The sequence below is a fragment of the Carcharhinus amblyrhynchos genome, chromosome 1 (assembly GCF_965287045.1).
Source record: "Carcharhinus amblyrhynchos chromosome 1, sCarAmb.v2.hapA, whole genome shotgun sequence".
NCBI classification, from domain to species: Eukaryota; Metazoa; Chordata; class Chondrichthyes; order Carcharhiniformes; family Carcharhinidae; genus Carcharhinus; species Carcharhinus amblyrhynchos.
In genome coordinates this window covers 16,574,444-16,596,434 of record NC_137324.1, presented here as the reverse complement: position 1 = coordinate 16,596,434, position 21,991 = coordinate 16,574,444, and the positions used below count along the sequence as shown (strand labels likewise).

Sequence of the window (21,991 nt, the reverse complement as noted above, 5' to 3'; positions counted from 1 at the left end):
ATCTAAACCTCTAATCATCTTATATGTTTCAATAAGATCCCCTCTTAGCCGCCTTCTTTCCAACGAAAACAACCCTAAATCCCTCAGTCTCTCCTCGTAGGACCTCCCCACCATACCAGGCAACACCCTAGTAAACCTCCTCTGCACCCTCTCCAAAGCCTCCACATCCTTCTTGTAATGTGGGGACCAGAACTGCACACAGTACTCCAAGTGCGGCCGCACCAGAGTAGTGTACAGTTGCAACATTACGCTGCGACTCCTAAATTCAATCCCCCTACCAATAAACGCCAAGACACCGTACGCCTTCTTAACAACCTTATCTACTTGATTCCTAACTGATCTGATTAGTAAATTCACAGACGACACAAAAATTGGTGGAGTTGTGGATAGTGAAGAGGATTGTGTCACTGGGCTTTGAGGAACCAGAATGATTCACACTGCAAATCTCGCCCGTAACCCAGGATCTTCCCCCACTTGAAATATTTTTCTACCTTTACCTTCAATCTGATGATAAGTTCCTCCAACAATTCCTATTGCAAAACAGGTCCGTACAATCACTGAACCACAGGATATGGTCAGCACCTCTTCACAACAATAATACATTTTCCAACAATCCCCTTCACTATCCTCAAATCTGCCAGTTTTTGTGTCATCTGTGAACTTACTAATCAGATCAGTTATATTTTCCTCCAAATCATTTATACATGTGACGAACAATAAAGATAATGAACTGATCCCTGTGGAACACAGCTAGTCATAGCCTTCCACTCAGAAACACACCCTTCTACTGCTACACTCTGTCTTCAATGGCCAACCCAGTTCTGATCCCTTGTGACTTCACTTTTCCTACCAGCCTACCATGGGGTAACATGGGGTACCTTGTTAAACATCTCTGAAAGCTCATCTTCGCTGTTTCCTGCCCCGAGGAGGAACTGCCTGTGAGAGCACTAGTTGGACCCCGCCGATCTGCACATTCTTCTCCCCATGTACTTTATGAACGGTATGTTTTGACTGAATAACACGCAAGAAACAATACTTTTCACTGTATCCCAATATAGATGACAATCAGTGAATCAAATCAAAAACTCAGAGGGGCAGCACGGTAGCACAATGGTGCCTCACAGTGCCAGGGACTCGGGTTCAATTCCCAGCTTGGGTCACTGTCTGTGTGGAGTGTACACATTCTCCCTGTATCAGCGTGGGTCTCCTCTGGGTGCTCCGGTTCCCTCCCACATTCTGAAAGGCGTGCTGGTTAGGTGCATTGACCCAAACAGGCACTGGAGTGTGGCAGCTAGGGGAATTTCACAGTAACTTCATTGCAGTGTTAATGTAAGCCTTACTTGTGACTAATAAATAAGCTTTAAAATAACTTGATGTAAAATAAAGTAAGGCAGGGTGGAAATACAATCAGCCCATCAGATTCTATCCAGGAGGATTAGGTTCCAATTAACCCTCAGTATCTCAAATCTGCCCTACTCATAGAGTGATACAGCTACAGCCCATCATACCTGGCTCTATCCTAATCTCCTGCTCTTACACCAGAGTCCAGCGATTTGTTTTTCCATTGAAGTGCTTACCCAATTCTCCTTTGAGTTGTTAATAATCAATCTGCCTCCAACACTCTTTCAAGAATTCCATTCTAGATCACCACAGCTTGCTGTGTGAAAAATAAAATCCTCTCATTGCCTCTGGTCCTTTCTTAAATCTTAAGTCCTCCGACCCTCCCGTTATTGGAGACAATTCCTCCTTATTTACTCCATCCCAACCAGTCATGACTTTGAACACTTCTATTCAATCTCATCTGAACTTTCTCCAGTCCAAGATGAACAATCCCAGTTCTTCTGGTCTGCCCATGTAATTGAGAAACCTCTTTCCTGCTGCTGCTCTAGAAAGTCTCTAGTGCACTCTCGCTAAGGTCTTAACATCCTTTTTTACATTGAATTACCCTGTAGTTTTGTGCTTTTGAAGTGCATGCTCGGTTTAAGCAGCTTTAATACTTTTTTTTGTGTAGTTTGCTCAAACGTGGTGACTTAAGGTGGCCATCTTATGCTGGCTGTCATGAAATTGAAAGGGAATGATGGTGTGGGTGCCCAGAATTGAACACAATAAACCAGTTGACCCATAACCACTTCTTTTTATTAAGGATTAGCAAAGGTCTCTTGCTTTTACATGCTCTCAACCTAAGCTTCCCATACCCAGCAGCATCCAAATGCATCTACGCTTTTTCTACACTAATTTCACCTAAACTGAACACAACACTCCAACTCTTGCCTATCACCGTGTTTTTTTCTTTGCTCTGTCTTCAATGTCAGTACATTTGTAAACTCATTATGCAGCTAAACTCCTGACTTTTATTTGCCGCTTCTCTTCTCATTGGCCCCTAAATACACAGAGGTGAGAAAGACTGGATCCTTCAGCTAAGTATCTTTACAGCACTGCTTGTGGTCCAAGAAGGGCAGGAATGTTGCCTACAGACCCAACAAGCAATCTAGTAAAGATCCCTTTCCTTTGTAATGTCTATGATCTTCTCCAACGTCCCCTGACTAGCCCACTTTACAACTCCCTGTGCCACTGCACCCCCATTAATCTCCCCAGGGCAGGCTTTTGTAGCAGTGGGAGAGAGTTAAGGTTAAGAAATCCAGAGGTTAGGATTTTAGCTCCAGGTTTTGTGAAGTTTCCTTTGGGTCCCTCAGGGTCCCCAGCCTAAGAACCAGCTTGGTTGCTACCCAAATGGGAAATACCTAGGAGGGAAAGCTTCAGCCCAGGAACAGGTAGCTTTAGTGATGGTGGAAGAAAGGGACACACCATGTGAAAGGTGTGTAGAATAAGATGGGAGAGTGGAGAAGGGTCGGGAGGTGTTGAAGATTGCAACGCGTTTGAGCGTAGTTGCGAGAGGTTGTTACGTGCGAGTGAGTTGAGAGTGGTTGGGAGTCGGTAATTGTGAGTTGATTGTGGGAGAGGGAAGGGGTGGGGGGAGGCAGGGTGGGGGTGAGGGGAGAGGAGGGGAAGGGGGAAAGGGGGTAGGGGGAGGGCAGCAGGAGGGAGGCATTAAAAATTATCCTTTTTGTTTCAGTCAGTCCTGTTAAGGAGCTTCTCCAACCTGTTGTGGCATTCCAAATCAAACATTAACATCTTTCTCTACTTCAGATGCTGACTGCTCTGCTGTCTAATGTCACCATTTTATGTTTTCAATTGACCATCATGAGAAACGCTCCCATTTTTATTTTATCTTTTGATCTGCACTGATTCGTCTCCATCGCACGCTCATTTTTTTTTGTTTCTTTTTCAGGCTTTTTCCTGGGAAGGATTGAGCTCGGAAGAAGTACAAATGGTCACACCTCCCAGACAACGAACACTGTGCAGAGTTAATGTCAAACAGGAAGAGGAGAAAGATAAAAACTGGCATCGATAGCAGCACAACCCACCTCATCTGTGTATGAAACATTGAATTAACTGCAGAACGACTGGAAAACAAAATTTAAAAGAACTACATTTCACAACGAACACAGAAAGAAATGAATCACACTCAATAGCATTCAATATCATCACCGTAAAGGTACAAAAATGTCCCATGCTGCTTCACTGGATTGATTATCAAACAAAATTTGACTTTGAGCCACATAAAGAGGTAACCAGAGGTTTCTGTCAGAGGGTTAGGAGAAGAGGGATGGAGAGATTTAGGGAATGAATTTCAGAGCTTTTGGCCGTGGAATTGAATGAATGTAGAAACCTGGGTGGAGAGGAGTGGAGCCCTGAGGATTTTAGAGGTGGCACCCTGCCAAAAGGAAGGCCAGCAAACACAGAGAGTGATGAAGTGAAGGAGGCTCAATGGGAGTCAGGGTTTAGGTTTAAGAGTTTTTAAAGTTTCAGTTAAATGTAAAGTTTATTCATTAGTGTCACAAGTAGGCTTACAGTAGACGAATGGGATCAAACGTTAAGGTGAAAAGGCAGATTAGGCTATTGAGTTGGACTATCGGCCATGATCGTGATGATTGATGGAGCAGGCTCGAAGGGCCAAATGGCCTCCCTCTGCTCCTATCTTCTATGTTTCTATGTGACACTGCAATTAAGCTACTGTGAAAATCCCCTAGTCACCACACTCCGGTGCCTGTTCGGGTACACTGAAGGAGAATTCAGCATGGCCAAGGCACCTAAGCAGCATATCTTTCGGACCGTGAGAGAAAACTGGCGCACCCGGAGGAAACTCATGCAGATGCGGGGAGAACATGGGGACTCTGCATTAACGGTGACCCAAGCTGGGATTCGAATCTGGATCTCTGATGCTGTGGAGCAGCAGTGCTCGCCACTGTGACACCATGCCACCCTTTATGGGAAATGGTAGTCTAGGTGTACGTTAGAATAGTAAGCATCAATGCCCGGATTGACACAAGAACTGAGGATAAAATAATATAGAAAGTGGGTTTGGGAATATCTGTCCCAATGAGCCATCCAACTTGTTTCCACACAATGGTAACCTGTCTATCTATCTTAGTCATCAGCCTTGTTATCCATATACCCTAACATGGTGATCCAGTTAGTATTTCAAACTTGGGTTAACCAGGCCCCAATCCAGCACCCTATCACTACAACAAGTTAACTTTTACCCCCCCAACCTCCAGCAATTATATATTTATTTAGCGAATGCAAAGTCCCTAAGCCAAGCAGTTTCTTCCTGTCCTATTAAGTTGAGTGTGAATGGGTTTCTGTTGGGTCTGCGGGTTGGACACTCCAAGACGAGGCTAAGGCCTACTGGTATTCTCGCCAGATGATTATTCAAGAAACTCAGTAATATGTACAATTCTGGTCACCTTATTATCGAAAGAATATTATTAAACTAGAAAGAGTGCAGAAAAAATTTACTAGAATGCTACCGGGACTTGATGGTTTGAGTAATAAGGATAGGTTGGACAGACTAAGACTTTTTTCTCTGGAGCGTAGAAGGCTGAGGGATGATCTTATAGAGGTCTATAAAAGAATGAGGGGCATGGATCAGCCAGAAGTCAACATCTTTTCCCAAAGATAAGGGAGTCTAACACTAGAGGGCATACGTTTAAGGGGAGAGATGCAAAAGTGTCTAGACGGGCAATTTTTTCACATAGACGGTGGTGAGTGTCTGGAACAAGCTGCCAGAGGTAGTAGTAGAGGGGGGTACAATTTTGTCTTTTAAAAAGCATTTAGACAGTTACATGGGTAAGCTGAGTATAGAGGGATATGGGCCAAATGTGGAAAATTGGGGCTAACTTAGAGGTTTAAAAAAAAGTTAGGCCGAAGGGCCTGTTTCCATGCTGTAAACCTTTGGATTCGAATTCTGACACAACAGATGGTGGAGTTCCATAAAAGAATAAAGAAACTCTGTTACAGCAGTCACACTGGCTGTTTGTGGACCCCACAAAGCTGATACCAAGAGAAAAGCAGTTCCCATTTAAATGGGATCTGTTTGGTATGCCAATGGGACTCTGACACTCCTTACTTATTTTAGGCCTATTTCTATTTGTTCTTTTTACAGCCTTTTCCTGTATGTATGGAAGGTAATGGCCTAGTGGTATTATTATTTGACTATTAACCAGAAGGTTGCTTGTTAGAGGTTACACAGATAGACCCATTTACCATTGTCCTTTATCCGGGTATCCGGGTGTTAGAGATGGAAAGGTGGTAGGACTGGAGGGTCTTAATGACATTACTGTTACTAGAGAGGAGGTGCTCGACAGACTGGAGGGACTGATTGTGGACAAGTCGCCAGGACCAGATGGAATGCATCCGAGGGTTCTGAAAGAAATGGCGGAGGTGATAGTGGATGCCTTGGTGGTTATTTTCCAGACGTCGCTGGATTCCGGGGAACATAGAACATAGAACATAGAACACTACAGCACAAACAGGCCCTTCGGCCCACGAGTTGCGCCGATCACATCAACACCTATCTATAACCCCCAATCCCATAAAACCCCATATACTCATCCAGAAGTCTTTTAAAAGACCCCAGCGAGTTCGCCTCCACCACCACTGACGGCAGCCGATTCCACTCACTCACCACCCTCTGAGTGAAAAACTTACCCCTAACATCACTTCTGTACTTTCCTCCCCGCACCTTAAATCTGTGTCCTCTCGTAGCGACCATTTCAACCCGGAGAAATAGCCTCTGAGAATCCACCCTATCCATTCCCCTCAACATTTTATAAACCTCTATCAGGTCGCCTCTCAACCTTCGTCTCTCCAGGGAAAAGAGACCCAGCTCCCTCAACTTCATAAGGCATGCCTCCCAGTCCAGGCAACATCCTTGTAAATCTCCTCTGTACCCTTTCAATAGCTTCTACGTCTTTCCTATAGTGAGGTGACCAGAACTGCGCACAGTACTCCAAATGAGGCCTGACAAGGGTCTTATAAAGTTGCAGCATTACCTCCCGACTCCTAAACTCAATCCCTCGATTAATGAAGGCCAGTACACCATACGCCTTCTTGACCACCTCTTCCACCTGCGAGGCCGATTTAAGAGTCCTGTGGACCCGGACCCCAAGGTCCTTCTGCTCTTCAACACTACTAAGACTCCTGCCCTTGATAGTGTACTCGTTCATCCCGTTGGTTCTGCCAAAATGGACGACTACGCATTTATCCGCGTTGAAGTCCATCTGCCACTTCTCCGCCCAGTCCTGCATCCTATTTATGTCCTGCTGCAACTTTTGACATCCTTCCAGACCATCCACAACACCACCGACCTTCGTGTCATCAGCGAACTTACTTACCCATCCCTCCACTTCCTCATCCAGGTCATTTATGAAAATGACAAACAGCAAGGGTCCTAGAACAGATCCCTGGGGCACTCCACTGGTGACTGACCTCCATTCAGAAAAAGACCCATCCACAACCACTCTCTGCCTTCTGCAGGCAAGCCAGTTCTGGATCCACAAGGCCAAAGGCCCTTGGATCCCATGTCCTCTCACCTTCTCAAGAAGTCTTGCATGGGGGACCTTATCAAACACCTTGCTGAAGTCCATGTACACCACGTCCACGGCACTTCCTTCGTCAATGTGTTCAGTCACATTATCGAAGAACTCAACTAGGCTTGTAAGGCACGACCTGCCCTTGACAAATCCATGCTGACTATTCCTGATCATGTCAAACCTCTCCAAATGCTCGTAAATCTTGTCCCTCAGAAGCCTCTCCATCAGCTTACCAACCACTGAGGTCAGACTCACCGGTCGGTAATTTCCCGGGCTATCTCTGTTCCCTTTCTTGAAAATAGGGACTACATCCGCAATCCTCCAATCTTCCGGAACCTCTCCCGTCTCCATTGACGACACAAAGATCATCGCCAGGGGCTCTGCAATCACTTCCCTCGCCTCCCACAGTATCCTGGGGTATATCCCATCTGGTCCCGGCGACTTATCTATCTTGATAGAATTCAAAAGTTCTAACACATCCTCCACCTTAATATCCACATACTCAATCTTTTCCATCTGCTGCAAATCCGTAGCAAAATCTCCCAGATCAGCTTCCACCGTGAATACTGAGGCAAAGTACTCATTGAGCACCTCTGCCATTTCTTCTGGTTCCACACAGACCTTTCCCCCTTCACCTTTTATAGGTCCTATCCCTTCTCTTCTCATCCTTTTACCTTTCACATATTTATAGAAGGCCTTGGGATTCTCCTTAATCTTACCCGCCAAGGTCTTCTCATGACCCCTTCTGGCTCTCCTAATTTCCCTTTTAAGCTCCTTTCTACAGTCCTTATACTCCTCAAGATCCTTAACCTTCCTAGTTCCCTGAACTTTTTGTACACCTTCCCTTTCCTCCTGACTAGGTTCAACACAGCCTTCGTGCACCACGGTTCCCGCGACCTACCAAAACCCCCTTGTCTCATCGGAACGTTGTCATGCATAGCTCCAGACAAACATTCCTTGAATATCCGCCACCTTCCTTCAGTACTTTTCCCTAAGAACGCGTCCTTCCAGTTCATTTGTCCAAGTAACTTCCCGACTTTTTCGTATCTTCCCTTACTCCAGACAAACACCTTCCTAGCCTGCCTGATCCTATCTCGTTCCAATGCAATTGTGAAGGAGATAGAATTATGGTCACCATTCCCAAGATGCTCTCCTACCGAGAGATCCATCACCTGCCCTGGTTCATTCGCCAGTACCAGGTCAAGTACAGTCTCTCCCCTCGTAGGCTTATCCACATACTGTGTCAGGAAACCTTCCTGAACACACCTAACAAACTCCTCCCCATCCAAACCCCTTACCCTAGGGATATTCCAGTCGATGTTTGGGAAATTGAAGTCTCCCATCACGACAACTCTGTTATTAATACATCTCTCCAGAATCTGTTTCCCTAGCTGCACTTCAACTTCCCTGTCACTATTGGGCGGCCTATAGAATACACCCAGCAAAGTTTTCGACCCTTTGCTGTTTGTAACTTCCACCCACAGAGACTCTGTAGATAGTCCCTCCACGGCATCCTCTTTCTCTGCAGCCATGACACTGTCCCTGATCAACAGTGCCACTCCACCACCTCTTCTGCCATCCTCCCTGTCCTTCCTGAAGCATCTGAAACCTGGCACCTGAAGTACCCAGTCCTGTCCCTGAGGCATCCAAGTCTCCGTAATGGCCACCACATCACAATCCCAAGCAGCAATCCACGCCCTAAGCTCATCTACCTTATTCACTACACTCCTTGCATTAAAATATATACACTTCAGCCCCTCAGTCTGGGCATTTCCCTTCTCCACCCCCTGTCTAACCTCCCTCTCATACTGCCTGCGGTCCTCCCCGACCTGGGAGCTAACCTCCTCCGTCCCAGTTTCCCCATCGCAATTCCCTCCCCCCATCTTTCTAGCTTAAAGTCCCCCCGGTAGCCTTAGCCAGTCTTCCCGCCAAGATATTAGTCCCCCTGGGATTTAAGTGCCACCCATCCTTACTGTACAGGTCCCACCTACCCCTAAAGAGGTCCCAGTGATCTAGGAACCGAAATCCCTGCCCTCTACACCAGTCCCTCAGCCACGCATTCAGCCTCCACCTCATTTCATTTCTTCCCTCATTCTCCCGTGGCACAGGCAGCAATCCTGAGATTACTACCTTCGCTTTTCTCTTCCTCAGCTGCCTACCCAGTTCTCTATAGTCCCTTTTCACGAGTGCCTCCCTCTTCTTGCCTACATCAGTAGTACCTATATGTACTACAACCTCTGGTTCCTCACCCTCTCCTTTCAGGATGTCTGGGACATGCCCAGAGACATCCCGAATCCCAGCCCCAGGGAGACAAACCACCATCCGCGACTCCGGAAGTGCCGGAAGATTGGAAAGCCGCTAATGTTACGCCATTGTTTAAGAAGGGTGCCAGGCAAAAGGCAGGGAATTATAGGCCGGTTAGTTTAACGTCTGTTGTAGGAAAAATGTTAGAATCCGTCATCAAGGAGGAAATAGCGAGGCATCTTGAGAGGAATTGCTTGATAGAGCAGACGCAGCACGGTTTCATTAAAGGGAAGTCGTGTCTGACAAATTTACTGGAGTTCTATGAGGATGTGTCTAGGGCGGTGGATAGAGGAGAGCCGGTGGATGTGGTCTTTCTGGATTTTCAGAAGGCGTTTGACAAGGTACCTCACAGGAGGTTATTGCAGAAGGTCAAGGGACATGGAGTTGGGGGTAGGGTGTTAGCTTGGATAGAGGATTGGTTGTCAAATAAGAGGCAGAGAGTGGGGGTCAATGGGTGCTATTCGGATTGGCGGATGGTGACTAGTGGAGTGCCTCAGGGGTCGGTGCTGGGGCCTCAGCTATTTACTATTTATATAGGTGATCTGGAGGAGGGAACCGAGTGTAGGGTGTCGAAATTTGCTGATGACACCAAGATTGGAGGAAAGGCAAATTGTGCGGAGGGTGTGGAGAGTCTACAGAAGGATCTAGATAGGTTGGGCGAATGGGCCAGGAAATGGCAAATGGAATTTAATGTTGGCAAGTGCGAGGTGGTCCACTTTGGTAGGAAGAATGGTAGGAAGGACTATTACTTACGTGGCGAAAAACTGCAGCAGGCGACGGTGCAGAGGGACCTCGGGGTCCTTGTGCATGAGTCGCAAAAACCCAGCTTGCAGGTGCAGCAGGTGGTCAGGAAGGCGAATGGGATGCTGGCCTTCATAGCGAGGGGGATTGAATACAAAAGTAGGGAGGTCTTGCTGCAGCTGTATAGGGCATTGGTGAGGCCGCAGCTGGAGTACTGTGTGCAGTTTTGGGCGCCGTACTTACGCAAGGATATTTTGGCCTTGGAGGGAGTGCAGAGGAGGTTTACTAGGCTGATGCCGGAGTTGAGGGGGTTGAGCTATGAGGAGAGGCTGAATAAACTAGGCTTGTACTCGTTAGAGTTTAGAAGAATGAGGGGAGATCTCATTGAGACGTATAAGATGATGAATGGGATGGATAGGATAGAGGTGGAGAGACTCTTCCCGCTCAGAAAGGATAGTAGGACTAGGGGGCACAGCCTCAAGATAAAGGGGGAGGGCGGTTTAGAACGGAGTTGAGGAGGAACTTCTTCACTCAAAGGGTGGTGAATCTCTGGAATTCTCTGCCCGTTGAAGTGGTGGAGGCTACCTCGCTAAATATTTTTAAGACGCGGGTTGATGGGTTTTTGATAAGAGAGGGGATTAAGGGTTATGGGGAGAGGGCGGGAATGTGGAACTGAGCCACGACAGATCAGCCATGATCTTATTGAATGGCGGGGCAGGCTCGAAGGGCTAGATGGCCTACTCCTGCTCCTATTTCTTATGTTCTTATGTTCTTTCTATTCAAATAAGGATATTTGATGAGGTTCCCCCACTGGCAACAAAATAGCAAGAGAAACTTGGGTTGAAGTAAGATCTCTTATCGCCAAACATTCCAAGGCACTTCACTGGAGTGTCAATAAACACAAAAGGCCACATACGGACAGATAAGCAAATGTTTCATCAATGACATAAGTTTAAAGCAGCATCATAAACACTGCAATAAAAGGACCAATTTTACGCCCAAAAATGGGACCAGAATCTTCCACTCTGGAGTCTATGTTTAGTGGCAGGTTCAGGAGAGGGAAAGATTTCCTATAAGGGCGGAATGGGGTGGCAGACCATGCGTGATCTTGCGCCGTTTGATTAGGGGAGGTGGTCGCCTATAGTGGTAGACTATCAATCGAGAAACTCAGTTAATGTTCTGGGGATCTGGGTTCAAATCCTGCCGTACCAAGTGGTGGAACTTGAATTCAATAAAAAAATCTGGAATTAAGAATCTACTGATGACCATAAAATCATTAACATAGAAACTTGGAATATAGGAGCAGGAGGAGGCCATTTGGCCCTTCGAGCCTCCTCTGCCATTCATTACGATCATGGCTGATCATCCAACTCAACAGCCTGCTTTTTACCCATAACCTTTGATCCCGTTCACCACAAGTGCTTTATCCAGCCACCTCTTGAATACATTTGTATTCAAGGAAACTTGCTGTTCTTACCCGGTCTGGTCTACATGTGACTCCAGAGCCACAGCAATGTGGTCGGCTCTCAACTGCCCTCAGGAAATGAGGGATGGGCAATAAATGCTGGCCCAGTCAGTGACATGAATATTCCAAGGAAGAATAGAAACAAAATTGTGATACCCAAAGGCAAATGGTTGGCACCATCAATATCATGTATGTGGGACGCATTTGGATGGAGGGCCTCCAGGCTATCCTGGGAATTCCACAAAGAGAGGCAGTAGGGAAATGGTATTGTCATTGGACAAGTAAACTAGAGATACAGGGTAACACTCTAGAGACCAGGGTTCAAATCCCACCACAGCAAATCTGCAAATATAAGTCTAATGATTGCCATGAAATCATTGTCGATCGTTGTAAAAATTCCACCTGGTTCACTAAGGAAATCTACTGTCCTCATCTGGCCTGGCCTCCAGGTAATTCCAGATCAACAGTAGGAAGGTTGACTCTTAACTGCCCTCTGAGGTGGACTAACAAACAATTCCGTTCAAGAGCAAGTAGGGATGGGAAACACAAGCTAGTCTTGCCAATGGTACCTACATCCCATGAAAAAATAAAGAAACTCTGTTACAGCAGTCACACAGGTTGTTTGTGGGCCCCACAAAACTGATATCAAGGGAAAAGCAGTTCCCATTTAAATAGGATTTGTTTGTATGCCAATGGGACTTTGACACTCCTTATTGATTTTAAACTTATTTTTATTTCTCCTTTTCGCAGCCTTTTTCTGTATGTATGGAAGGAAATGGCATAGTGGTATTATTGCTCAACTATTAATCAGAATGTTGCTTTCTTGAGGTTACACAGATAGGTCCATTCACCATTGTCCTTTTTATTCCAAGGAGAACATTTGTTGAGGTTTCCCTGATGCTACAATCCTCCAATGGCGACAAAATAGCAAGAGAAACTTGGATTGAAGTAAGATCTCTTATTGTAAAACATTCCAAGGCACTTCACTGGACACTTTGAATTCAATAAGAAGACTCAGGAATTAAGAATCTATTGATGAAACCATTGTCGATTGTCAGGAAAACTCATCTGGTTCACTAATGTCCTTTGGAGAGGGAAATCTGCCATCCTTACCTAGCCTGACCTACATGTGATTCCAGAACCACAGCAATGTGGTAGACACTCAACTGTTTTCTGAACAAAGGCAGCTAGGGATGGGCAATGAATGCTGGCCAGCCAGCAATACCCATTTCCCACGAATAAATGAATGAATAAAAAATATAAAATAATAGGAACTAGTTGACAACAACTTATAGGGAGAAAAGGAGTCCTATATGTAGAGTACCTGTTTATGATGTCTCAAAATGCTTTATTGTCAATGAAATCATTTTGAAATTTAGCCACTTCTGTAATGTAGGAAACACATAGCCACTCGATCAAGCAACACGCCCACAAACAACAATGAGGTAATAACTAGATGGTACTTTTTTCAGTGAGAAGTCTCACAACACCAGGTTTTTTTTTCAGTGATATTGGTTGAGGGATAAATATTTCCCATAACACTATAAAACCCCAGATATCTTCTTCAACATAATGCATGGATTCTTTTAGGTCCACTTGAGGTGGCCCTGGTTTAACATTGGACTTAAAATTCTAACAGTGCTGCACTCTGACAGTGTCAGCTTAGGCTCTGTGCTCAACACTCTGGTTTGGGAATTAAACCCACCGCCCTCTGTCTCTCCTTCTGGAGCCAGTGTGGCATTGGACCTCTGACAGGCTGTGAATTGAATCAGCTAACAATTATCTGTCTACGGTATTTTGCATTTAACAATTATCTGTGGCATATTACACTCTAAGAGCGCGATATTACTGGCAATCACGTCACACTTCTGCTGCAGCGAGGTCAGAGAATTTTGGCACCCAGCCAAACCTCCGTTCACTGCAGCGGGATGGAAAAATCCAGCCAGCGTGAACGGGTGGCACAGTGGTTAGCACTGCTGCCTCACAGCACCAGGGACACGGGTTCGATTCCCAGCTTGGGTTACTGTCTGTCTGGAATTTGCACATTGTCCCTGTGTCTTCATGGGCTTCCTCTGGGTGCTCTGGTTTCCTCTCACAGTCCAAAGATGTGCAGGTTCAGTTGATTGACCATGCTAAATTGCCCCTTAGTGTCAGGGGGACTAACTACAGTAAATGCATGGGTTATGGGGATAGGGTCTGGGTGGGATTGTGGTCTGTACAGACCCAATGGGCTGAATGGCCTCCTTCTGCACTATAGGATTCTATGATTTTATTCTGGCCTATGACTTTGATGGATTTGTGTTGAGTAAGGTTATTTAAGGAAGTCTATGTGGTGCAGTGGATGGTGTCCCCATCAGACATGTTGGGTTTAAGTCCCAGTATAGGACTGGGCCAAGAAAAGCCTGTTCATCAAACAACCAAACAGGATGACTAATAACCTGTAAATTCTTCCAACACGACCCAATGGAAGAGATTCGGAGTTGCCGTGCAATGGAAAGAAATTGGAGGCTCTATCGTCAGGGTCTATCACTCCAGACCACAGCGTGTGTGTAAATGTATATGTTGCCACAACCACGTAGATTCCTGTGGGAGACTGGTTCAGATTGGTACCGGCAGCATGGGTTTGATCCCTGTTCTGGCTGGGGTAGATTTGGGCTACCTCCTTGCCCTAATTATGGTACTCTAGTCGGACCTGTCTTGGGCAGAGTACTGAAGGAGGTTATGACCCTAAGCCAATACAAGGGAGTTAAGATGCACATCAGCCATAATTTACCCGAACGATTGAATAAATTCGAGGGGGGGGGTGGCAGAATGGCCTACTGGTATTCCTATAATCCACTAACTACTATTCGTTAATTCTAAGTTAAAATGTAACACAGTAGCAGCATTAAATAAATCAATGAAAATCATTCAACATTTGACTCTCCAATCAGGCAGAATTCACCCTCTCCAGGAAAGTAATGCTCATGCAACTATATTATTCTAATTATTTTGTTTTTTTTTAAAACTTACTTGCCATTGTTCAAAATAACTGTGCAATTAGGCCAGCAATCATGATTTATGAGGCAGAGGTTTGGAAATATTCCGACTCCCACAGCCTGCAACCCACGTTGGTCACTGATTGTAAAACCATTGCAGTTTATCTGGAGAATTAACAACATAAGCTTTTTTTTAAAAAAACAGGTGAACAGACAAACGTACAAATTAGGAGCAGGAGGAGGCCATTCGGACCCTCGAGCCTGCTCCGCCATTCAGATCATGGCTGACCTTTCCCACCTACCCCCCCGCCCAATAAAATTTCTCAAAACTCTACCCATCTCTGCCTTAAAAATGTTCAAAGGCTCTGCTTCTGCTGCCCAGGGTGGTGGCACAGTGGTTAGCACTCCTGCTTCACACTATCAGGGAACCAGGTTCAATTCCCGGCTTGGGCCACTGTCTGTGTGGAGTTTGCACATTCTCCTCATGTGTGCATGGGTTTCCTCCAGGTGCTCCAATTTCGTCCGAAAGACATGCTGGTTAGGTGCATTGGCCATGCTAAATTCTCCCTCGGTGCACCCCAATAGGTGCTGGAGTGTGGCAACTCGAGGATTTTCACAGTAACTTCATTGCAGTGTTAATGTAAGCCTACTTGTGACACTAATAAATAAACTTCAAAATTTTAAACTTTTGAGGAAGAGAGTTCCAAAGACTCACAACCTGAAGAGAGAAAATAGTTGTCTTCATCTCTGTCTCTGATAATGATCCTTTTTTATTACCCAGTAGTCCCTGGTTCTGGATTCTCTCACAAGATAAAACATCCTTTCCAGATGTTTGATCAGTGTCCTTATCCTTTAAAAGGAACCTTGCGCTTATCATGTACATTTCATGATCCCAATATATCCCAAAGTATTTTACAAGCAATGGATTAAATTCTGGAAAAATCTTAGAACATAGAACATTACAGCGCAGTACAGGCCCTTCTGCCCTCAATGTTGTGCCGACCTGTGAAACCAATCTAAAGCCCATCTAACCTACACTATTCCAATATCATCCATATGTTTATCCAATGACCATTTAAATGCCCTTAATTTGGTGAGGCCACTACTGCTGCAGGCAGGGCATTCCACACCCTTACTACTCTCTGAGTAAAGAACCTACCTCTGCCATCCGTCCTATAATTATCACCCCTCATTTAAAGCTATGTCCCCTCATGGTAACCATCACCATCCGAGGGAAAAGGCTCTCACTGTCCATCCTATCTAATCCTCTGATCATCATGTATGCCTCTATTAAGTCACCTCTTCACCTTCTTCTCTCGAACGAAAACAGCCTCAGGTCCCTCAGCCTTTCCTCATAGGACCTTCCCACCCTCAAGTTCCTTAGCCTTTCTTCATAGGACCTAGAGGATTGGAAATTTCCAATGTAACATCATTATTCAAAAACGAGGGAGACAAACAAGGGTAATTACAGGCCAGTTAACTTAATATCTGTCAAGGAAAAATTATAAGGGATTTAACAGCAGGGCACTTAGAAATACATAATATAATCAAGCGGAGTCAGCTTGGCTTCATGAAGGTGAAATGATGCCTGACAAATCTATTAGAGTTCTTTGAGGTGATAATGAGCAGGATAGATAGAGGGAAACCAATCAATGTAATATATTTGGATATCTAAATAAAGTTTGATAAGGTACCACACAGGAAACTACTTAATACGACAGGTATCCATGGTATTGGGAATATTGTATTGGATTGAGGGGTTGGCTAACTGAAGGAAGACTGAGAGTTTGGATATGAGGGGGATTTTCAGGATGGCAACCTCCAACTCAGTGAGTGCCATAGGGATCAGTGCTGGGGCTACAAGTATTTATGACATATATTAATGACACGGACAAGGGAAGTAAATATACTATTGTCAAGTTTGCAGATTGTGGCTGACACAAAAATAGATGGGAAGTGGTGAGGATAACAAAAAGAGTCCACAGAGGGATACAGACAGGTTAAATGAATGGGCAGATGAAATATAATATAGGAAAATATTAAATTATCCACTTTGGAAGGAAGAATAAAGGGGCTGAATATTATTTAAATGGAGAAAAACTGCAGAAAACTGCAACTTAGAAGGATTTGGGGGTCTTTGAGCATAAATCACAAAAAACCAGAATGCAACTTCAGCAGGGAAAGCAAATGGAATGTTGGCTTTTATTTCAAAATGAATAGAGTATAAAAATAGCGAAGTCTTGCTTAAAGTATACAGGGCACTAGTTAGACCACCCTTGGAATACTGCAAAGAGTTTTGTTTTCCTGATCCAAGGATATATGTTCTGCCTTTGCAGACAGTCCAGAGAAGGTTCACTAGGTTAATCCTGAGTGGGTACGGAGAGATTTTCTAATGAGGAGAGGTTGAGTAAGTTGGAGTTTAGAATAATGAGAGGTGACCTTTTTTAGACACACGGGATTCTCAGGCGGCTTAATACGGTCGATGCTGAAAGATTGTTTCCCCTTGTGGAAGAGTCCAGAGGGCATAATCTCAGAGTCAGGTATCACCCATTGAAGACAGAGATGAAGAGAATATTCTTCTCTCAGATGGTAGTGATTCTGTGGAATTTTTTACCACAGAGGGCTGTAGAAGTTGGGTCGTTAAGTATGTTCAAGGCTGAGATAGACAGATTTTTAGTCAGTAAAGGGTTATGTGGATAAGGCGTGAAAGTGGAGTTGAGAATTATCACATCAGATCAGTCATGATCTCATTGATTGGTGGGGCAAACTCGATGGGCTGAATGGCTTAATTCTGTTCCTATTGGTCGTATGGAACATTTTTGAAGTGAAGCCAGCATCGGAAACAGAGCAACCAATCTGCACACAGCAAGTTTCCACATGAAATAAATGATCATATTTTCTGTTTTATGAGGTTGAGGGATAAATTGTGGCCAATACACCAGAAATAGATCCCCTTCCTCTTTTTAAAAACTGAGTAATGAAGATCATTCTTTTGGATGGACCTACCATATATTAAGTTGATCTTTCTCTACACCCTAGATCTAACTGTAACACTATATTCTGCACTCTCTCCTTTCCTTCTCCCCTGTGTACTCTATGAACTGCATGCTTTGTCTGTATGGTGTGCAAGAATCAATACTTGCACTGTATCACAATACATGTGACAATAATAAATCAAATCAATTCAAACCCTGGGCAGTTCTCACGCCCAGTTCTTATGTGGAGACGTCTAGGGAGCTCCATTTTCTGGGGGGTCTTTCCCCAGTACAATCCCTGGGGAATGGAAGGTTTGGACTTTAATGTCTTTACTGTTACACTTGCATTCCTTAAAGTCACAATTTAAAGTGAAAAAAAACTTCAAGTGAATCATAGGTGCCTGTAGAAATCAACGTAAAAACCAGAGTTAGGTTCTTTCGATCATTCCTTACCCAGAAAAATATACAGTGAAATATTGTGCCATCATGTGTATCCCTAGCTGCCACAACTTGTGGAATAAAATTCATCACTAAATATAAAGTAAATTCTGCAGTTTGTTTTTTTTTGTAGGAACTTTCTCATCAGAAAATAGAAACAAAACAGAAATGCTGAAACATTGCTGAATGTCGAAGTTCATAAATGAAATAACTTCCAAATAAAATAAATTCAAAAATACAAAAGAAATGCAGTGTAAATAAATGTCAAAGGAAAAGGTTACACTCATCAGCTGCTGGGTTTCGGATTGACCGGACCCCATCTCGGGCACAAGTTTGGCCGTTGGCAGGAGCTGCAGAAGAAATGCCCGGAGGTGGCAATGGGGCAGCAGGGACTTTAAAATGTCTGAGTGGAGAGGATTGGAAACAGCAGCTAACCATCACAATTAGCTTCCAGAGCCTGCACTCAGTGTCATTAATCTGCCTAGCGACATCAAAAGCCAGTGACAACAAACTGAGTTTAGAATCAAAGAATCCCTACAGTGCAGAAAGAGGCCCTTCGGCCCATCAAGTCTGCACCAACCACAATCCCACCCAGGCCCTACCCCCATATCCCTACATATTTTACCTGCTAATCCCTCTAACCTAAGTATCTTAGGACACTAAGTGGCAATTTTAACACGGCCAATCAATCTAACCCGCACATCTTTGGACTGTGGGAGGAAACCCACACAGACACGAGGAGAATGTGCAAATTCCACACAGAACATAAGAAATAGGAGCAGGAGTAGGCCATCTAGCCCTTCGAGCCTGCCCCGCCATTCAATAAGATCATGGCTGATCTGTCGTGGCTCAGTTCCACATTCCCGCCCTCTCCCCATAACCCTTAACCCCCTCGCTTATCAAAAACCCATCAACCCGCGTCTTAAAAATATTTAGCGAGGCAGCCTCCACCGACCTGAGACAGGAATCGAACCCAGGTCCCTGGAGCTGTGAAGCAGCAGTGCTAACCACTGTGCTACCGTGCCACCTGTCCAACCTCTCCTCATGGCTAATTCCCTCCATTCCAGGGAAAATCCTGGTAAATCTTTTCTGTACCATCTCCAAAGCATCCACACCCTTCTGGTTGTGTTGCGACCAGAATTGAACACTATATTCTAAATGAGGCCTAATTAAGGTTAGGCTGCAGCATGACTTGTGAATTTTTATGCTCAATGCCCAACCGATGAAGGCAAGTATGTCACACGCTTTCTTGACTACCTTGTCCACCTGGCTTGCCACTTTCAGTGATTGGTGGACATGTACGCCCAAATCTCCCGTCTATCAATACGCCTAAGTGTTCTACTTTTTACTATATAATTCCTACATGCATTGGCCCTTCCAAAAGGCGTTACTTCACACTTTCCTCAGTGGTCTGTGTGGCCACGCAATGTGTAAAGCATTCAGTTAACATTTAGAACCTTGCATGAAGATACGCTCGAAGTGCTGTACTGTGGAGCTATGGACCAGGAGCTAGTAAATCGAGTCGGCTGCAGAGTTTTTTTCTCAACCTTGTTTCTTTAGAGGAAAAAAATGGGTGACACGGCAGCACAGTGGTTAGCACTGCTGCCTCACAGTGCCAAGGACCTGGGTTCAATTCCCAGCTTTGGGTGACTGTCTATTGTACATTCTCCCCATGTCTGTGCGGGTTTCCTCCAGGTGCTCCAGTTTCCTCCCATAGTCCATAGATGTGCTGGTTAGTGGACTAGCTATGCTAAGTATGCGGGGTTGCGGGGATAGGATGGGGGGAGGTGGGCCTGGGAAGGATGCTCTATCAGAGAATTGGTGCAGACTCGATGGACTAAATGGCCTCCTTCTGTGGATTTCTATGATTCCATGGCCTCTTTCTGTGCCCTAAGTCAGAAACAGAATTCAGCATGTTGGTGATAAGAATTAAAAAAAGAACAGCGCTTTTGAATTTCAAATTACCAATCAGTATGACATCAAATTACCAGGGGCCGAAGAAGAATGATCGACTCACATGACCTTTGCCCTTGTAAGTTATTTTTTAGGAGGATCTATGCTTAAGAGGATGAGGTCACTGATTCCACACAACTTACCACTCCAAATATGTGAGATAGGGATTGGCTGTCAAAGTGCTGATTGTTCGGGTGCCAGTAACTGCGCAAAACCTCAACATCCACAGCGAGCTGTGCCTTCTCTTCCTCATTGAGGTCGTCCACGTGGTCCTGGAGGTCCTTAAGGGAAGAGAGGCGGTCTGCAGTGACAATGTCTTCCTCTCTCGCCATTCGCCACAAGATACGGGAAGCCAGTCTGAGAGAAGGACAAAAGCAGAGAAACATTGAGACACACAAGCTGGTCCATCAAGCACGTGGCAGTATTTTAAAAGAGTTATCCAAATGGTCCCAGGCTCGATCTCCAATACCCCTCAAAACCTATCACCTTCCAATATATTCAGTTACCTTTTGGAAGTTCCCATTGAATTTTCTTCCATCACCTCTTCGACCAATGGAATTTAGATCCAATTAGGCATATTGTACCCCTCAGGACTCAACACTGAGTTCAACAATTTAAACTGTGACCTTTCTCCTTCATCTTCACCCCTTTTTTTAATATCCCATCATTTTTGTCCTGATGCCAAAACACTCCTTCCCCCTCTCCCAGCTTCCCGGACTTGGTCATCCATCTCTTGTTCAAAAGTTTGCTACATTTTTTATTGCAATCTCTCCCAGCTACAGTGTAGTATCTAACAGATTTTCCCTCTGTCTCAGGTCTGACATAGAGCCAAACAGACTTTTCCAATCTTCCGGCACTTCCCTGGAATCCAGCGAGGTTTGGAAAATAATCACCAAGGCATCCACTATCACCTCCGCCATTTCTTTCAGAACCCCTGGATGCATTCCATCCGGTCCTGGGAACTTGTCCACAATCAGTCCCTCCAGTCTGTCGAGCACCGCCTCTCTAGTAACAATAATGTCATTCAGGCCCTCCACTCCTACCACCTTTCCATCGCTAACACCCGGCAAACTATTCAGGTCCTCCTCCGTGAACACCGAAACAAAAAAGTTATTCAAGGCCTCAGCCATTTCCCCATCCCCTACCACTAAGTCCCCCTCTCATCCTCTAAGGGTCCAATGTTCACCCTAGTCAGCCTCTTCCTTTTTATATATTTATAAAAACTCTTACTATCCTTTTTTATATTTAGCACTAGCCCAGCTTCATAGTTTATCCTACCCTTCTTTATCAACTTCTTCGTCATTCTTTGTTGATATTTAAACCTCTCCCAATCCTCTTCTCGCCCACTACTCTTAGCTACTCTAAACGCATCCACTTTTAATTTAACACTTTCCTTTACCTCCTTTGTTATCCACTGCTGATTATCTCTCCTCCTACGATCCTTTTTAACCATCGGAATAAATTTCTGCTGAGCACCAAGAAAGATCTCCTTAAAGATCCTCCACTGCTCCTCAGCAGACCTACCTTCCAATGCGCTCCCCCAATCAACATTCGCCAATTCCTCTCTCATCCTACCGTACTCCCCACTGTTCAAAGGACACATGTCCGGGAACCCACTTTCTCCTCCTCTATCTGCATCAGAAACTCCACCATACAATGATCACTCTCCCCAAGAGGATCCTTCACCACAAGGTCCCTAATTCTACCCGCCTCATTACATAACACCAGATCCAAGATAGCTCGCTCCCTCGTCGGCTCCAACACACACTGTTCAAGGAAACTATCCCGGCAGCATTCCAAGAACTCCTCCTCGAGCCCACCGCGTCCAGCACGGGTCAACCAATCAATATGTAGATTGAAATCCCCCATTCTTTTAAACTCCAGCAAATATAATCCTGACCCACTTAGTCTCTCCTCATATGAATCAGCCTGGAAAACCTTCACTGTACTCCGTCTATAGCAAGGACATCCTTCCTCAGATAAGGACACCAAAACTGCACACAATACTCCAGGTGTGGCCTCACCAATGCCATATACAATTGCGGTAAAACATCCCTATTCCTGGATGACTGCAGGAGTTTAAATCATAAAAATATCTCCATTCACTTTTAGCCCAAAGAAGGAGCTATAAAGAGTTAAAAGTAAAAGATGCTGGAATCTGAAACAAATACAGAACATACTGGGAAATCTCAACAGGTCTGA

At 44.9% G+C, this 21,991-nt stretch overlaps 1 protein-coding gene across 2 annotated transcripts in view; it reads right to left on the bottom strand.

Annotated features, from left to right (window-relative positions):
* LOC145347192 (histone-lysine N-methyltransferase Smyd1-like) overlaps window positions 1–21,991 on the bottom strand; it is a 76,703-nt gene that overhangs the window by 26,607 nt on the left and 28,105 nt on the right. Inside the window, exons 3-5 of one of the 2 annotated variants that reach the window (XM_080195032.1) lie at window positions 19,933–20,146; window positions 14,458–14,588; window positions 3,426–3,464 (exon numbers count right to left, since the gene is read on the bottom strand). In XM_080195032.1, the coding sequence (XP_080051158.1) occupies window positions 3,426–3,464; window positions 14,458–14,588; window positions 19,933–20,146 (384 nt within the window). The remainder of the gene's footprint in view (window positions 1–3,425; window positions 3,465–14,457; window positions 14,589–19,932; window positions 20,147–21,991) is intronic. The other variant, XM_080195040.1, reaches the window with a different exon arrangement.